The sequence below is a fragment of the Pseudorasbora parva genome, chromosome 13, assembly GCF_024679245.1.
Source record: "Pseudorasbora parva isolate DD20220531a chromosome 13, ASM2467924v1, whole genome shotgun sequence".
NCBI classification, from domain to species: domain Eukaryota; kingdom Metazoa; phylum Chordata; class Actinopteri; order Cypriniformes; family Gobionidae; genus Pseudorasbora; species Pseudorasbora parva.
The window spans coordinates 10,386,986-10,405,238 of NC_090184.1; the positions used below are offsets into that span (position 1 = coordinate 10,386,986).

General features: G+C 36.6%; 1 protein-coding gene across 1 annotated transcript in view; it reads right to left on the reverse strand.

The window, feature by feature from the left end:
* The window catches only part of arhgef16 (Rho guanine nucleotide exchange factor (GEF) 16), a 25,772-nt gene extending 8,125 nt beyond the window's left edge, over positions 1-17,647 (reverse strand). Inside the window, exons 1-10 of the mRNA XM_067413146.1 lie at positions 17,484-17,647; positions 14,773-15,366; positions 13,690-13,741; positions 11,911-12,071; positions 11,644-11,700; positions 7,326-7,486; positions 3,130-3,282; positions 2,887-3,016; positions 1,507-1,581; positions 296-388 (exon numbers count right to left, since the gene is read on the reverse strand). Of these exons, the coding sequence (XP_067269247.1) occupies positions 296-388; positions 1,507-1,581; positions 2,887-3,016; positions 3,130-3,282; positions 7,326-7,486; positions 11,644-11,700; positions 11,911-12,071; positions 13,690-13,741; positions 14,773-15,273 (1,383 nt within the window). The 5' untranslated portion in view covers positions 15,274-15,366; positions 17,484-17,647. The remainder of the gene's footprint in view (positions 1-295; positions 389-1,506; positions 1,582-2,886; positions 3,017-3,129; positions 3,283-7,325; positions 7,487-11,643; positions 11,701-11,910; positions 12,072-13,689; positions 13,742-14,772; positions 15,367-17,483) is intronic.
* Between the last annotated feature and the right edge of the window lie 606 nt (positions 17,648-18,253).

Consider the following 18,253-nt stretch of genomic DNA (forward strand, 5'->3'; position numbering starts at 1 on the left):
TTGTCTTCATTGGTGAAGATTATCAAGATGAACAAAACATGTACGAATCAGAAGCTTTAGTCATTCAGACATTATTTCCTACAATAATCCAAAAGTCAATGGACAAATACTATTGGGCTTTTGATGAAAGAAAAAGAGGGTGATGCCCCTGGGTTTGGCCTACAAAGGATACACAGATTACTGCAGAACTATATCTAAAACCTGGGTCAGAAAAGTGAAATGCCTTCTTTAAATGTGCCAGGTTCCTTTAAAAGTAACCTGAAGTCCTGTATCAGCCCCCTGCACAAACATATACCTTGATTTTGCCAAACTCCATCTGTTTTTGGATGGTGTACATCTGCTCTGTCCGCTCCATCCTCCGCGCTCCATCATTACAGTTCTTCACCAACTGACAGGAGTGAAGAGAGGAAAAGATTGAGAACGGCCTAAGTTAACAGTGAAAAACTGCTTCATTACAGTACCGTGCAGGGCTACGAAGACATTTCTGAGAAACACTTAAGAGCAGTCATATTTTAGACAGCTGGAAGTGCAATGGGGACTGCCAACATCATTATAATTTTTAAGAAATATAATAAGTAAGCTGTAAACACACTTGTGTAACTTGTGGCTTCAACAATAGCTTAAAGGGTTAGTTCACCCAAAAATGAAATTTATGTCATTAATGACTCACTCTAATGCCGTCCCACACCCGTAAGACCACCGTTCATCTTCAGAACACAGTTTTAGATATTTTATATTTAGTCCGACAGCGTATCTAAGTTTAGGCACACTATACTGTCCATTCCAGAAAGGGAATAAAAACATCATCAAAGTAGTCCATATGTGACATCAGTTAGTTAGTTAGAATCTCTTGAAGCATCGAAAATACATTTCAGTCCAAAAATAACAAAAACGACGACTTTATTCAGCATTGTCTTCTCTTGTCTTTCAAACCCCAAATAAAGATTCAAATGTTCATGCATCAGCGTATCGATTAATGATTTGGATCGCGTGTCAGACTGCTGAAATCACGTGACATTGGCGATCCGAATCATGAATCAATACACTGATTCATCACCGTTTTAATCTTTATTTAAGGTTTGAAAACAAACGTTGAAGAGAAGACAATGCTGAATAAAGTCGGCGTTTTTGTTATTTTTGGACCAAAATGTATTTCCGATGCTTCAAGAGATTCTAAATAACTAACTGGTGTCACATATGGACTACTTTGATGATGTTTTTTTTCCCTTTCTGGACATGGACAGTATAGTGTGCATACACTTAGATACACACATAGATGTCGGACTAAATATAAAATATCTTAAACAGTGTTCCAAAGATGAACAGAGGTCTTTCTAACCTTTTAACTGTTAACCACTGAGGTGTTTTTGAAATACAAGTGTTTTATACAACAATACGGTTTCGGTTATTCATCATGTGTATGTCAAGTAGCCTTCCAGACACCTAGTATTTGAAAAGGTGTGATTTTTCACATCCCTAGTTGATGAATAGAGAGTAGCACCATACCTTACTGATAGCTTTTAAAGCCCATCGGGAAAGAAAGTATTCAGCTTTCTTGTCTGAAGTTTTTTGACAGACGGTCTGTGTAGATATGGAAAGACAAACACAATAGAACAAGTTCAATACAAGTTCTGAGGGTCTTCTGGCTCTCAGTGTTTTGCTGCTTACAAATCATCTGCTTGCAAGGTGAGTGCACATGAACACCATCAGTCTATTTTCTGACAAAATTATTCTATTGGGAGGCACGTGAATGATGAAATAAGCATCCATAACACACCTAACAACATACAAGTCATTCATAAAACCATGTAAATTAGGTTTGGAATAATTAAGATTAAAAAAAATTGAATTGCTCACAAAGGCTACATTTATTTAATTAAGCATAGTATATTGAAATGAAATGTTATTGATTTAAAAAAAAAAATTATTCATGTGATCATGTGAAATCATTCTAATGCTGATTTGGGGCGCTGTTATTATCATCAATCATTACTGGTGCTCAACTCTTTTTAATTTTTTTTATTTTTTATGAAAAGAAAGTTTATGATCTTTTGTTTGGTAGCGCAGCACATTCCCTAAAAATATTAAGCTGTTGAATTGAATAATACTTTTTTTTTTTTACTTCAGCAGAAGAAAAAAAAAACATTAGAATGTTTTTTGAGGGATCATGTGATGCTGAAGACTGGAGTAATGTCTGATGAAAATTCTCTGCCGTTACAGGAATAAATTACATCTTGAAATATATTCAAATGGTTGTTTTAAATTGTAGCAATATTTCACAATATTACCATTCTTACTGTACTTTTAATCAAATAAATGCACCTGTGGTGAGCATAAAATTATTTTCAAAAACATTAAATGGTAAGCCTTTATTTTAAGGTGACATAGTTACACATTACTACATGTAGTTACTATAGCAATAACAGTAAATTATGCATAATTATATTCAACTAACCCTAAACCAAACCCTAACCATAACTCTACATGTAGTTAATATTAGTCAGTACTTAAGAGTAGGATTAGGGTTTGGTTGCATGTCATTACGCATCATTTACAGTTAATATATGGTAAGTACATGTAACATATGTAACAAGGACACTGTAAAATAAAGTGTTACCAAATGAAGTGAAACCCATTAAATATCTTAACTTTTGACCAGTAGTGTATTCCATAAGACTAACTGCAATAATGCAATCGAATTGCACTTTAGTTTGTTTGCTAGCCATAAAATAGCCGTTTTATGACTGTTTGCAAAATAATTTCTTTTTAATTTTTCCATTTAAGAGCAAGTAGGGAGTAGGAAGGTAGATCTCAGATACAGGTCCAGACCCTCATGCCCTAGATGCTTAATACAAAGATGTTGGTAACAGGAGGAATGTCTCTTACATCCATTAGTAGAGGTAGACGGGTAACTCTCTGCATGGGTAAGATGAGGAAGGAGATCATGGGCAAACCTCCACACTCTTCACTGCTTTCAATCTGCTTCAAAGTCTCTCGAAACGCATTGTTGCTTGACCTAAAACACAATAATACAACGAATTCCAATTAAATACTATTTTATAATCTATACTACTACTTTGTTGGCATTTGTTCTTTATTTTATATTGTGCTGTGTGTATTTGCGCTTACAGTAGTTTCTGGAGCGTTCTCTGCTGGAAGGTCTCATTGGAACAGTACACAATGTACGGCTCAAAGTGGTGAGTCGCATGATTCTGCACTATATCGCTGATGTCCTGAATCACAGGGTATTTTTGGTGACGCTTTTCCAGATCTTCAAAAAACCTAAGAAACATTACATATGGTGTAGAGTATATATATAAGTGGGTGATTCTACGTCAAATGTTGCAAACCATGTCTAGATAATAACACATTTATGAATACATGTAAATAAATATATAGAAATGTTCCTAATGTATTAGAAAATAGAAATAAGAAAGATACTAGTATTTAAACCTTGGAGCCCTTACATCAGGGGTTTTCAAACTTCATGATGCCAAGGACCCCAAATATGATGAACCTTTTATGAGGGACCCCCTTCTTAAATTCCTATCTATATATTTTTATGTATGAAAAAACATTTAAACTGTTAGATAAATTGTAAGTGTGACAATATAGATACAACAAATTGTTTCCAAACTTAAATTGGCTCTGCTTAATGTTGGACGTATAAACCTGAAGAACATCTCCAATTAAAAATTATTTGAATAAGCAACTTGTACAATAAATGTATATGTACTGCATTAAGAACACTCCATTACATTCCTAGTAAGTGAGAGAAAGGGGACTATAGTAAAAAAAAAAAACTCAATCGAAAGATACAAAGCTGACATATACAAATCTGGAAAGTATGTATGGCAAGAAAGAAAAGAAACATTTTTTTTTGATGTCTTTTTATGTCAACATTTTTTGGGACCCCATAGAACCTTCTGGAGAACGTTTGAAAATCCCTGCATTACATATCGCTAACTCAAACCAGACCACCAGGGGGCGCAAAAGCATAACGTAACTCTCTGCTGCACACATCCTCAGTGTGTTTTTTTTCGTCAGGGGAAACTTTCAGGAAACTTTGGCTGAATTCAGAACCGTGCACTACTGTTACCATTTCCACCTTAGAAAGATGGTACGAGTAGGATACTAGTTTGCGGGTCCCGATTCAGCATGGTTCATCAGGTCATGATGTAATCTTTTTTGTTGTGAATTCTTTACTGTTTTTTCTTTTATTTTTATGTAAACGTAAGAATACATTTTATATAATCATTATATTTTAAGATGAACACTTACTGGACCGAAGCAAGGTTAGGTTTACATCATCTATACATCGCTTTGTTTTAGGAAAATGTTAAAATGATAAAATCTCATGTTAAAATGAGAGTATCAGATATCAGGCTTATGAGGACTTCAGACATCACTGTATTGCATTTTAATGTTTAGAAATACAAGAATAAAAACGGCACTGTAGACGCATCACAGTTTTGATGATCATAAAACATATTATCATGATGATCATTTCATATTAGACAGATATAGAATGACAATTGATATTTATGTGCATTTTATAATAGAATAGAATAATAGAATATAATCTTACTTTCTGGCCATATAAATAGCAGTAACTGCACCAAATCAGTTTGGGCCTTCTGAACAGAGGTTTTTTGTTGTTGTTGTTGTTGTTGTTGTTGTTGTTGTTGTTGTTGTTGTTGGTTTAACTTTAAAAAGTAAGTAACCTGGTTGCCTTTTGAATTTATTGAAATTAAGAATTTGAGTTGATACAATGAAGGAAGTTGGTTTAATAAATAGAAACTCAAAAAATTATTACTAACCACATCATTTGTATAAATCATGGAAAAGCAAAATTTGGCATGTTTCACTGCGTCATAACAAATAAAACAATTACCCAATATTTACATTTTTTATTTCAATGAACCAAAAATTAAGGCAACCAGGTAACTTATTTTGAAAATATTGTTTTACAGTGTAGATATGAGCTTCATATTCCCCTTAATCATACTATATTATAAGCCATAAAAGCTTTTATTTTGTCTAAAGGTTAAATAACCTTTCAAATGTCAGGCTTTACAGGGTTAAAGGCATGTGGTGCATCACTTTCTGGACTGTCACTTCCCTTAACATGGTTCATTTCACATCAATTACCTCCATTTACAATATGGCAAATACCTTGAGGTGATACGAAGTTTAATATCACCACAAACTATTTGCAAGATATACATATTTAAAACAGAGCATTTTGAGTCTGTTCTTTCTTAGCCCTAATGGCAACTCCCTGACTGCAAGGAATCACTCCCACAATCAAACTAATTTACTGTGCTCGTTTCATAAACAACACCAAACTGCATGACACAACATGTTTTGAAAGCTTTAGTATATTAGAGCCACTTTACTTCAGCCTATAGAGCCACACCATTCAGTTTTTACAGCAGAACACACACACACACAGTTCGTGGGGAAACCGGTATAGAGTTTCATTGTAAATGTGATAAAGACCCTGTTTTGAGAAACATGAATCCAGGCCGCAGTAAGTCGCTTATCCAGTAAAACCAGCATGTTTCAACAAGTCCAGCAGTGCATTTACTGAACTCAGGTCTGCTAGAAACTCCTGCATGATCCTGCATCTAGTTTTTTTATTTTATTATTATTATTATCCATATTAGAACTGGCTCAGAAAGGTGTTGAACCAGTAATTCCACTGTTAAATGTTACACTTTCTTTTTGTATCTAAAGCAGTCGTACTTAAAATTAAATCACAGAGATTTATGCCACCTTAAAGTGAGAAGAAACCATGGGATATAAACTAGCACTCTCTAAGCACCAGAAGTATTGAGTAAATAAAATGGGATTATTGGCCACTTGACTGAGAACTTTGTGAGAAAAATATGGTTTGACTTGAACTGTAGTGCAAGAATAATAGCTTGACTATTACTGATGAAAATTATGTTCAAATCAAATTTACGAAATTTCTAAAAACCTTTACTACTTTGTACAATCAGCAGTTTATCTACCATGCTTTAGAATAGCATTGGAAGAGAATTAGATTTTTGATATTTAATCAAATCACATGGAAATATGGATATATTTAACTGGGCTACTGTATTGACTGTATAAACAAAATGTTAGATTTTAATACACCATTTTTTTTTTCAGACAAGCAACTGTTAATGTCTAGTTTAAGGAGCTTTTTACAACCTTATCAGAGTGAAATAGACCTATTTGATGACCTATCATGCTATACATTTCATGTAGAATTGATTTTGGTGTGTACAGTGGTCATTTACATACAGCCAACAACAAATTTCCCAACAACAAAATGTTGGCCAAATAACTTTGAAAACCCACTAACCACAGTGGCTGGTGATCAAAAAATGTAAATGCCAGGCATAACATTATGACCCTAATATTGTGTTGATCCCCTTTTGCTGCTAAAACAGCCCTGACATGTCGAGGCATGGACTCCACTAGACCCCTGAAGGTGTGTTATGGTATCTGCCACCAATTTGTTAGCAGCAGTTCCTTTAAGTCCTTTAAGTTGCAAGGTGAGGACTCCATGGATCAGACTTGTTTGTTCAGCACATCCCACAGATCCTCGTTTGGATTGAGATCTGGGGAATTTGAAGGCCAAGTCAACACCCCGGACTCATTGTTGTGCTCCTCAAACTATTCCTGAACAATTTTTGCTTTGTGGCAGGGCACATTATCCTGTTGAAAGAGACCACAGCCACCAGGGAATACTGTTTCCATAAAAGGATGTACATGGTCTGCAACAATGCTTAGGTAGGTGGTACGGGTCGAAGTAACATCCACATGGATGGCAGAACCCAAAGTTTCCCAGCAGAACATTACCTAAAGTATTACATTGCCTCCTGCTGGCTTGCCTTCTTCCCATAGTGCATCCTGGTGCCACGTGTTGCCCAGGTAACACCCAATAAGAGCTGCAGTTTTGGAGATGCTCTGATCCAGTCATCTAGCCATCATTTGACCCTTATCAAACGTGCTAAAAACCTTACGCGTGCCCTTTTTTCCTGCTTCTTACACGTCAACTTGGAGGACATCTTCACTTGCTGCCTAATATATCCCACCCACTAACATTTGGTGTGAAAGAGATAATCAGTGTTATTCACTTCAACTGTCAGTAGTCATAATGTTATGCGTGATGTCTGTTTGTCTGTCTGTCTGTCTGTCTGTCTGTCTATCTATCTATCTATTCCTCAAAATAAAGTCGTCATATGATCCATATTAGAATCTAGAACATAAGAGGATCTTTGTACCATTTGATCCATATTAAAATGTAGAAGGTAAGAGAACATTCATACCGTTTGCTGACTTCCTGGATGACAGATATGTTAGAGAACAGGTGATGGTATTCCGTTGCTGTCATGGTCTTTTTCAATTCTGCACTCTCCTTAAAATGACGCACCAGGATGCTTAAACTGTGCTGGTAGGAAAATTCTGATGTGATGATTTCAAAGATGGCCTACACAAATACAGAGATATAATATGAAATGTTTATAACATGTATTAAAAATACTGAATAGTTTATTACATATGCTGATTTTCCCTCCCCCTCAAATGCCAGAAAAAAGATGCAAGGAACTGATACACTATGATGTAGAAACATCAATAACTTTTCTAGTCTCCAAAGACCCCTATAACAACTCAATAACCCCCAAAAACCAAATTAAAAAAAAAGAGGTGAGTGTGCTTTCGATGGACATCCCATGGCATGAAGCCACAGGAGAGGATTTGGGAATTGCAGTGAAGTGTCAAAACTGATTCTGGTAGGTCATGTGACAGTGATGGCATAGAGGATGTACTACAGTGAGGAAAATAAGTATTTGAACTGCTATTATGTACGTTCTCCCAATTGAAAATCATGGAGGGGTCTGAAATTGTCATCGCAGGTGCATGTCCACTGTGAGACATAATAAAAAAAAATCCAGAAATCACTATATATGATATATATTTTAACTATTTATTTGTATGATACAAATAAGTATAAGTATTTGAACACCTGTCTATCAGGTAGAATTCTGACCCTCAAAGACCTGTTAGTCTGCCTTTAAAATGTCCACCTCTACTCCATTTATTATCCTAAATGAGATGCACCTGTTTGAAGTCGTTAGCTGCATAAAGACACCTGTCTACCCCATACAATCAGTAAGAATCCAACTACTAACATGGCCAAGACCAAAGAGCTGTCCAAAGACACTAGAGACAAAATTGTAAAGGCTGGAAGCGGCTACGGGGACATTGGCAAGCAGCTTGATGAAAATAGGTCCACTGTTGGAGCAATCATTAGAAAATGTAAGAAGCTAAACATGACTGTCAATCTCCCTCGGACTGGGGCTCCATGCAAGATCTCACCTCATGGGGTCTCGATGATCCTAAGAAAGGTAAGAAATCAGCCCAGAACTACACGGGAGGAGCTGGTCAATGACCTGAAAAGAGCTGGGACCACCGTTTTTCAAGGTTACTGTTGGTAATACACTAAGACGCCATAGTTTGAAATCATGCATGGCATGGAAGGTTCCCCTGCTTAAACCAGCACATGTCCAGGCCCGTCTTAAGTTTGTCAATGACCATTTGGATGATCCAGAGGAGTCATGGGAGAAAGTCATGTGGTCAAATGAGACCGAAATATAACTTTTTGGTCATAATTCCACTTAAAGTGTTTGGAGAAAGAAGAATGTTGAGTACCATCCCAAGAACACCATCTCTACTGTGAAGCATGGGGGTGGTAGCATCATGCTTTGGGGTGTTTTTCTGCACATGGGACAGGGCAACTGCTCTGTATTAAGGAGGGCCATGTATTGCAAGATTTTTGGGAACAACCTCCTTCCCTCAGTTAGAGAATTGAAGATGCGTCGAGGCTAGGTCTTCCAACATGACAATGAGCCGAAGCACACAGCCAGGATAACCAAGGAGTGGCTCTGTAAGAAGCATATCAAGGTTCTGGCATGGCCAAGCCAATCTCCAGACCTAAACCCAATAGAGAATCTTTGGAGGGAGCTCAAACTCCATGTTTCTCAGCGACAGGCCAGAAACCTGACTGATCTAGAAGAAGATCTGTGTGGAGGAGTGGGCCAAAATCCCTCTCTCCAGATTTCTGGATTTTTAATTTATTTAGATTGTGTCTTTCACAGTGGACATGCACCTACGATGACAATTTCAGACGCCTCCATGATTTCCAAGTGGGATAACCACTTGCACGAAATAGCAAGGTGTTCAAATACTTATTTTCCAAATTTCATTAATACTACACTATTTTATGGCTTCAAACCAAATGTACTACTAACTAGGCAGTATGCGATTTCAGATGCAGCAACTGATCTTAAAGAAACTTTAAAGATATATTTGGAATTCTTTGGAGTTCTTGATGTCACATTAAAAGCAGAAATGAAGATAACATTCTGCACTTGCCTATGGCTGTACAAGAGTTAAGAATGTGCTAATGTACACATAAAGTTAGTCATTTAAACAATTAATATTTGGCAAGTAACCTGTCCCACCCCAGTTGTGCTGTGAATTTAAATGCACCTCAGATCATGTGTGCTTTTCCAAGTGCCAGACTTATGATCTCCACCCGCTGGACAAAAAAAAAAATCACACAGATTTACATTAAAGGACGACCCATATGTTGAGACAATAGCAGTGTCATATACAGTATATCTATATCTAATAATAAGAGATCTGCTGTTTCTTTTATTCTTCTGAGAAGCCTTCTTTTATTCACTAAAACGTGTTTTATAAGAGAAAGTAAAAGTTCTTGAAACAAACATGCCCTAAAAGCTTTTGGAATGAATGGCTTTTCCACGAAAATGCACAATACAGCCTAATTTAAGGCAGCAGGTGGAACAAAGGAGCAGGTAAGAGTCAGATATCTGGGTGTGTCTGTGTGGAGTGCACAAAGTGAACTTTAGTATTTACACAGCCGTGAGAGTACACACATATATGACAGCCATCTGACGATGACTACATGAAATGACTACATTTACTAGTGCTAGTGCTAATCTAACAAATTATTTGGATACACTAACAAGTTGTTGTTTTATTAGACTGGCCTTTCGCAATCGTGTTTTGTGACTCCAAACAGTGCATCATTTGGACTTAACAGCTCAGAATTGACGATTAGCTCATTAGTGGAGCACATGAGTGGAGCACATGAGTGCTTCATGAAATGAGTTTCCATGGCCGAGCAGCTGCATCTAAGCCTTATATCACCAAGTGCAATGCAAAGTATCAGATGCAGTGGCGTAAAGCACACCCCCACTGGACTCTAGAGCAGTGGAGATGTGTTCTCTGGAGTGCAGTGCAGTGGGGATTATGGTGTCAAGTTGTTTTTCAGGGATCGGAAAGGAAAGGAACACTTACTGCTTCAGCATATCAAGACATTTTGGACAACTGCATGCTCCCAACTTTGTGGGAACAGTTTGGGGATGGCCCCTTCCTGTTCCAACATGACTGCGCACCAGTGTACAAATCAAGGTCCATAAAGACATGGATGAGCGACTTTGGTGTGGTGGAACTTGAGTGGCCTGCACAGAGTCCTAAACCAGACAGAACACCTTTGGGATGAATTAGAGTAGAGACAAGGCCTGGCCTTCTCGTCCAACATCTGTGCCTGACCTTACAAATGTGCTTCTAGAAGAATGGCGAAAAATTCCCATAAACACACTCCTAAACCTTTCGGAAAGCCTTCCCAGAAGAGTTGAAGCTGTTATAGCTGCAAAGGGTGGGCCCACACCATTTTAAACCCTATGAATTAAGAATGGGATGTCATTAAAGTTAATGTACAATGAAAGGCAGGCGTCCCAAAACTTTTGACAATATAACGTATATCCAGTCTCCCAAAACCACAGACAAACTTATGGTCTGATGAGACATAGATTGATCTTTTTGACCAAAACTGTAAAAGGTATGTTTGGCACAAAAAAATAATTAGCACATCAGCAAAAAAAACCATACCCATTCCCACACCATACTAATGTTTTAGAATGGCCAAGCCAGGGACCAGACCAGAATCCTGTAGAAATTCTGTGGGGTGACTTGATCAGTGCTGTGCACAGAAGATGCACTTTATCAGATCTGAACGTTGGGTAAATCTTTATTTTAAGGTGACGTAGGTACACGTTAGGGTTAGGTTAGAGTTAGACTACAAGAGTAATAACAGTAGATTATAAATAATTACTGTTAATTAACTGCAAATTATGCATAATTAACTAATCCAAAAGCAAATCCTAACTCTATAGTAAGTACATGTAGGTAATTAATATTACTTTGTGCTTACTTATAGTAAGTATAATGTTAATAAGTATAATGTAACTACATCACCTTTAAAAAAAAGTGTAACTAAACGTGGTAGCAAAGAAGAGATGAGTCTAGACCATAGACTGTAATAAAATCAATGTTACTTGAAAATAAGTATTATGTGCACACTTATGCAGTGAGTTATTCCAAGTTTCTTCGTTTTTTTCCTCTCTGTATTGTGTCACTTTGGTTTTCAGTGTCATTGCATAGGTTGTAATTTTTACATTAAATGTGCAAAAGTTCTGATTATGATTTATCAGTTATGATTTATAAGGGTTTTGTTTTTTTTACATCACAAAAACCAGTGAAAATGCCAAGACTCACTTCTTGTCGTTTGCGTTCTTCAGGAGAGATGACATCCAAAATGCCTAAATCCTTCACCTAAGTTTAAAATAAGACAATAAAAACACTTATTAGGTATCAGCAGCTCGTATACAAAAATAAGCCTTATTGTTTTGAATTAATATGCTTTTTTCCCCCAAGTCTCTAAATGTTGTGTTACTCGCAGTATTTCACAGCCATGCCACAGAGATTTCCACCACAGTTTGATCTAAAGTGAGTGACCCTCCAACAGGATTTGACCCTCATCACCTGCTGTAGTTGACTCCATGTCATGTAAGCTGCCCTGTAGTTCTTCACCACAATGCCCTGATCCTGCTCAGGTGTCCCGGTCGGTGTAAACTCATCGTCCTCTGTGCTCAGGTTGTTGGCGTTCAGACCTCGCTCCCTTATCTCCTGGTAAAACCGCGGGTCTATAAGAGGAGGATGCACAATTTACAACTTGCTGTAGTTCAGACCACATATTCTAGAAAATGCACTGTCAAAATATCTTGATATCCAGTTATTTATATTATGCATCACAAAAAGTATTGCGTTTTTTTTTTTTTTTTACAATCGCTACGACATTTCTCAATACTTGGGTCCCTTTTTCAAAACCCTTCACACGGTGAATCAGAACATTAGTCTATGTGGTTTAAACTACGGATCATTTATTATGGTTTGGCACAAAATGCATTCAATGACTTCATCTTTTAAATAATATTATATTACTAAATTCCCATTTCACTTTAAACACAACCACTAGCAAAACTCTATATCTATGGAGCAACTCTTAAATTTACATAGACTTGTCAAAACTGATAAACTTAAGTTCAAAACCAAACATTATACAGAATTCAATATGACAGCCATTTGGTACATTTCTACATTAATAGTATATTGTGGATCTAAAAAAATGAAATACTATCAAAACAAATAGATGGAGCTGAACATCTACAAAGGTTTATTTCTTTTAATATCATTATCATCTATAAAATAAAAGGGGGAAAACTTGTACTGTAAAGTAAACTAATTCTAAACAGCAAAGTCTCTTCTGGTTTTCTAAAGAAACTTTATAAAATGAATAGATACAGTACATGTTTATACTTTATAAATTGATTAGATACATGTTTGAAGTGTTTTTGGTTATATTTTTACTACATGTTGAATGTGAGATTAACTGTGGTGCCAAGAGAAGAGTTGGTTAGGAGAACAGTGTGAAGAGTTTTAAAAACGTGATCCAATTATTGAGAAATGGGTCCTAGCGATTATGGAAAACTATAAGAACTCAATGCCGTTTTGGCCGTTAACTGTTGTACAACAATCCCTGAGGGAGAAACATTCCATCGCATGTCATTTATATGTTTTTAAACCAAAATCAAATTTCTTGAAATTCACAAAATGAAGTATAAAAGTAAGGTTCATCCAGGTAAATTTTCATCACCTTAAATATCACAATATAGTTGTTCCCCTGGTGACCCACTGCTGTGCACATTGTGTGTTATCCCTTATCTGACATACTGAGTTCAATTCATGGAGCTTTTTTCGGTCACATTTTATATTCAGTGTCTTTAACTACTATGTACTTAAGCATTTTGAACTGTGAGTGCTGTAATATTTTCTTTGCAAGTTGACTAAAGAAAGTGGACTTGCGGAAGCTATATATATATATTTTACTTTATAAAGTTTATAAAGCCTTTATAAAGCCTTTATTAACCCCAGGAGTTGTGTGGAGCATGTTCATCTTTTTGAGCTTCAAATTCGTGGGCTCTATTCACTGCCATTAAAAAACCAGGAAGCGTTGTCAGGATATTTATTAATATAACTCTGATTGTGTTCATCATAAAGAAGAAAGTCTTATACACGGTGCACTTAGAATGGCTTGAGAGGGAGGAACTAATCCTTTAAAAAATATAAAATGTAACCCTTTTTCCTAACAAACTGATGATCTGAATCAGGCATGTTAAATAAAGACATTATACAAAAATGTGCAGAGCAGTGTGTCCCCAGGACCAGAGTTGACTGTACAGGGAACAAAAGTGAAGAACAAACCATCTTTAAATGAGCCAGCATGCTTCCTGTTCCTGATCCTCCCCAATGTTCTCTGTGAGGAAATACAGCATAAAAACATATGACAATGTGATAAAAAAAAAAAAAAAAAACTCTGAATGCTTACAAATGAAAGTCTTTTGATATTTGATAACCTGAATGACATCTAAATGAATGACATTCACCATAAACGTCACATGGAATTACAAACACACTTCTAATGATTTGAATGAGGATATTGACTATTTTGTTGCATTTTTTTTTTTGCATAGAACAGCATACTGTAAATCAGAAAGCTACACTCTCCATTGTTATGATCTTCTATAAAACTGAGATGGCTTTAAAAAAAGAAAAAGAAATCCTGATTAGGGCTTTTGACACTTGAACCAGTTAACCCTGGGTCATTGTAAACCCCGGGGAAACAGAATCCTGGGTTATCTTGCTTCACGTTTCACCCTTCCAGGATATTCATAAGCTGCCATTTCACACTGTACATATTTATAAACCCTGGTTTAACGTCCTTATTTGCATATTTGCGTTTCACTGAAAGAACAACGGATGCAATACGTTTCACTGTAAAAAACACAACTTGAAAAAAGTTGAAATGACTGATTTTGTTGTGTTGGTTCAGAAAAAATACAAATAATAATAATAATAATAATAAAATAGAAATCACACATTGTAAAAAACACAAATTGAAAAAAGTTGAGAAGACTGATTTTGTTGGTTCAGCAAAAATCCATACTGTAAAAATAAAATCTTAGTACTAATTTCCCCTAGCTTTTTCTTGTTGACTCAACTTTGGTAAATAACAGTAATACGAACTGAAAATAAGTTGTCTGTGACACACAAAAAATGTTTAGTCGAGTCAACGTGACATTATTTGTTTTCTGGAGAGATACAACTAATCTGTAACAAAGAGTGATCCTAACCCCGCTTTTACAAGTGTGAAACGTAGGTGTTTAGAACGGCCGAAACCCCAGGGTTAAGCGCAGAGTGAAAAGCCCTATTGTGGATTCAACAAACTACATTAATTCAAAAACATCCCAGCGGTTTAATAGCATAATCTTAGAGCAAGACACTTGCCTTGCGTCCCGTTTTGTGTGCTTGCTTTTGGTTGTCCGCCTTCGCTTCCCTGACAAGCGTCAGCGTTTCTGTTTGGGGTTCGCTTGGCAAGGCATCAATATTCAAACTGGTGACTGCAGCACGGTACGATTTATTCCTGCGATTTCTCCTCAGCGAAAATCCATCAGCTGCATCACTGTCATAATCCTCCCAGGAGATATCGGTGGACTGCAGGGCGACGGGCAGGGTCACCACGGTGGTGTGGTAGCGGTTTTTTGGACGGCTACTCACAGCCAGGTTTTTGGGGATAAGCTGTTGTGTGCCCAGCTTACGAGCTGCATTACTCTGGGTGCTGAGCACTACAGTTCTCTTCTCCTCCTTTGGTGAATTCACACTGGACAGGTCGATGCTCGAAGCCGATCGCACCGGCGGCTGGTCCAGCTGAAGGACTGAGCTGAAATAGCTCTCCGGAACAAGAAGAGACTGGTCACCCATGGAGCCATCGGATTTTCTGTGAGACATGGCACCTTTACCTGGTTTCCTGTTTGGCCGGTTAAAAGGGTTCGTCACTTAAAGAACATCAACTCGGGGTCACCAGCAGACCACTGCCCTAACCTGTTACAACAGAGATTGGTGTGATAGAATGTTAATGTACAGAGCAAGCATCTTTATCCCTGTTGGGGACCCACTGTCCTGTAAAGTTTATCTCCAATCCCAGTCAAACACACATGAACCGGCTAATCTAGCTCTTCCTGCTTAAAATTCACAAGTGGGAGCAGGTTGGATATAAACTTTTTAGGGCAGTGGGTCTCCAGGAGCAGGCTTGAGACCTGGACTGTTAGGCTTTGTCAAACATTTTCACTTAGGGTTTGAATGAAATGTAAAAATGTACGGGTGGAAGCTTTTTCATTGTAAAAGATCTGAAGAGAAGTCAATAACAGGTTAAGTGAAAATGTAAGGGTGGAAGCCTTTTCATTGTAAAAGATCTGAACAGAATTCAAGAGCAGGTTAAGTGTAATGAGGGTGAAATAAGCAACTGATGCAACTAATGCCTATTAAGAAATATTTGCAACACTTTTTCATTCAAAGTACTCTGAAGTGAAAGGAAAAGTAATTATAGACATTACTTATACCGTTTATTACAATTACCACCTAAGGTTAATGAATCAACATATCTAGCTTTTCACACTGAATACAAAAGATACCAATATTACATAAATCAAAAGTATTGTTTTGTATTGAGATCCTCCACTGTGGCACTGATCCTCAACAAACCAGTCTCCAGCGTGATGACTACAATCTTCAACCAGATGGAACTGGACAAGCTTGCTGAATGTTCCGATCTAATCTGAAATGTCGCCTGTATCAGAATCATACACTGTTCATTTATTGGCCAGAGGAGAAGGCCTTTATTGAGCCTGGTTTCTCCCAATGTTTTTTCTCCATTCTGTCACCTGATGGAGTTTTGGTTTCTTTTTCACCATCGCCTTTTACTGCTTACTTGGGGAGACTAAATATTCAACTATATTACTGATCTGCCGGCATCGACACTAAATGATAACTGAACTGAGCTGGGCGACATCACTCTTTTCTCCAGAGCGGTTGTACAGACAAATCAAATTCATTATTTTCCTGTTAACACTGTGAAGCTGTGAAACAATCTGTATCGTAAAAAGCACTATATTATTAAGGTGACTTGATATTATATTTTTTTTAAATCAGCATAATTTTTTAAACAGTATCATAAATACTAACATTAAACAATAGTCAAGTCACATTTATTTATATAGCGCTTTATACAATAAAGATCGTTTCAAAGCAGCTTCACAATAAACAGGAAAATAATAATTGAATCAATTTCAGCAGTAAAGAAGTCAATTATTAAGTTCAATTTTTATTCAATGAAGTTCAAAACAGTTTTATTGTTACAAAATTTGTGTCGTTCTCCAGCTCAATTCAGTTGTGTTATATCGATAATACTATGGAATACTAATTCTTTTTTTTTTTTTAAGTAAGTCGAAAACAATATATATATAAATAATACATGACTACATCACATTTTATGATGAGTAGCCTAATAAGAATTATGGAATAGATTGAATACATTTTAATTCACAGTCTTAGTCTCCCCTGTTAAAAATAATGGAGGAAAATATGCTGTGTGTGGCTCAGCCTGTTTTAATTATATATTTTACAAAACATCTTTTCAGCATTGCCAAAGCCTGACACTGCCACTAATAACACTGGTTGTTATTTTAGGAACCCTGTCTCACATCCGTTTGGAATGTCCCTTGATCACGGGAAACAGGTGCAATCATTGAATATCATAAATCATGTGAACAAATTTGTAAAGCCTGCATAATAGCCTCACAAATAAATATGTCACATGGACAACATAATTAGTTCAGTTGCCATTTACGCTTTCAAAAATAAAAGTATCAAAAGGTGATCAAAGCAGAACCATTCTGGGTTGCCCAAATAACCTTTCAGTAAACATTATTTTAAAGTTTCGGCGTAAAGGACATTTTATTAATCGGATTTCTTTTTCAGTGTAAACTTGTGTGCAATACAAAGCATCAATGGACGTTAAAAGAACCACCGATGTATTGGATCGTCTTGTATCGCAGTCACCTGGAACTCACTGTAACTTTACTTCACGCCCAGACTATTTATCAAAACAACAGCACTTTCAGTCTGTTTAAAGGTCATTCATAAATACTGGATCGACTTACCCGGCTAATATCCCATGCGCTTGGTTTTGAAAGTGAGCAGATGTCAGATTTTCCTGTACTGATCCAATCCAGAACATATTATTATAGCCTATATTTTTAGTAGAACTTCAACACATTCCTACACCAACGCCGTGCCTGTTTTACAATGCCATAGGCCTACGTCACTCCAGGTGAGCCGAGAAACACCCACCGGTGATTGAGCTTATAGGCAAAATATACTTCCTCAAACTCTCACACGCTGCAGAATCTTAAACTTCTTCTTTTCATACAAATTAGATATTAATGTGTGCACTTACGAGCTAAAGAATGTGTTTCAAATATTTTAATATATATATTATATTTTCTTTATAATCTACTGGTTTTCGAGTAGCTTACCTCAATGATAAAAATGCTCGTTGCGCCATCTGCTGGTAAAGTTGGACACTACAGCAACACGTCGCTAAACCCCGCCCCTTAGTTCCGGACTGTTGCTGATTCTGAATTATTGAAGTAAACCTTCATTGAAGTGGATTCTTGTGATAAGCCTTATGCTTTAACATACTATCGCTAATTCTTTTCAACTTGTCTTGCAATGCCTGTTCAAATAGACTGAATATAAATATTTACTATTTACAGTAAACAATTATGAATTCTACTAACATTACATCATGCAGTGCAATCAGGTAGGTTTCAATATTGGATGTTTAGAATATTATATTATGTACACTACATTGGCAAAAGTATTGGGACACCCCTCTTAATCACTGAATTCAGGTATTTCAGTTACTTCC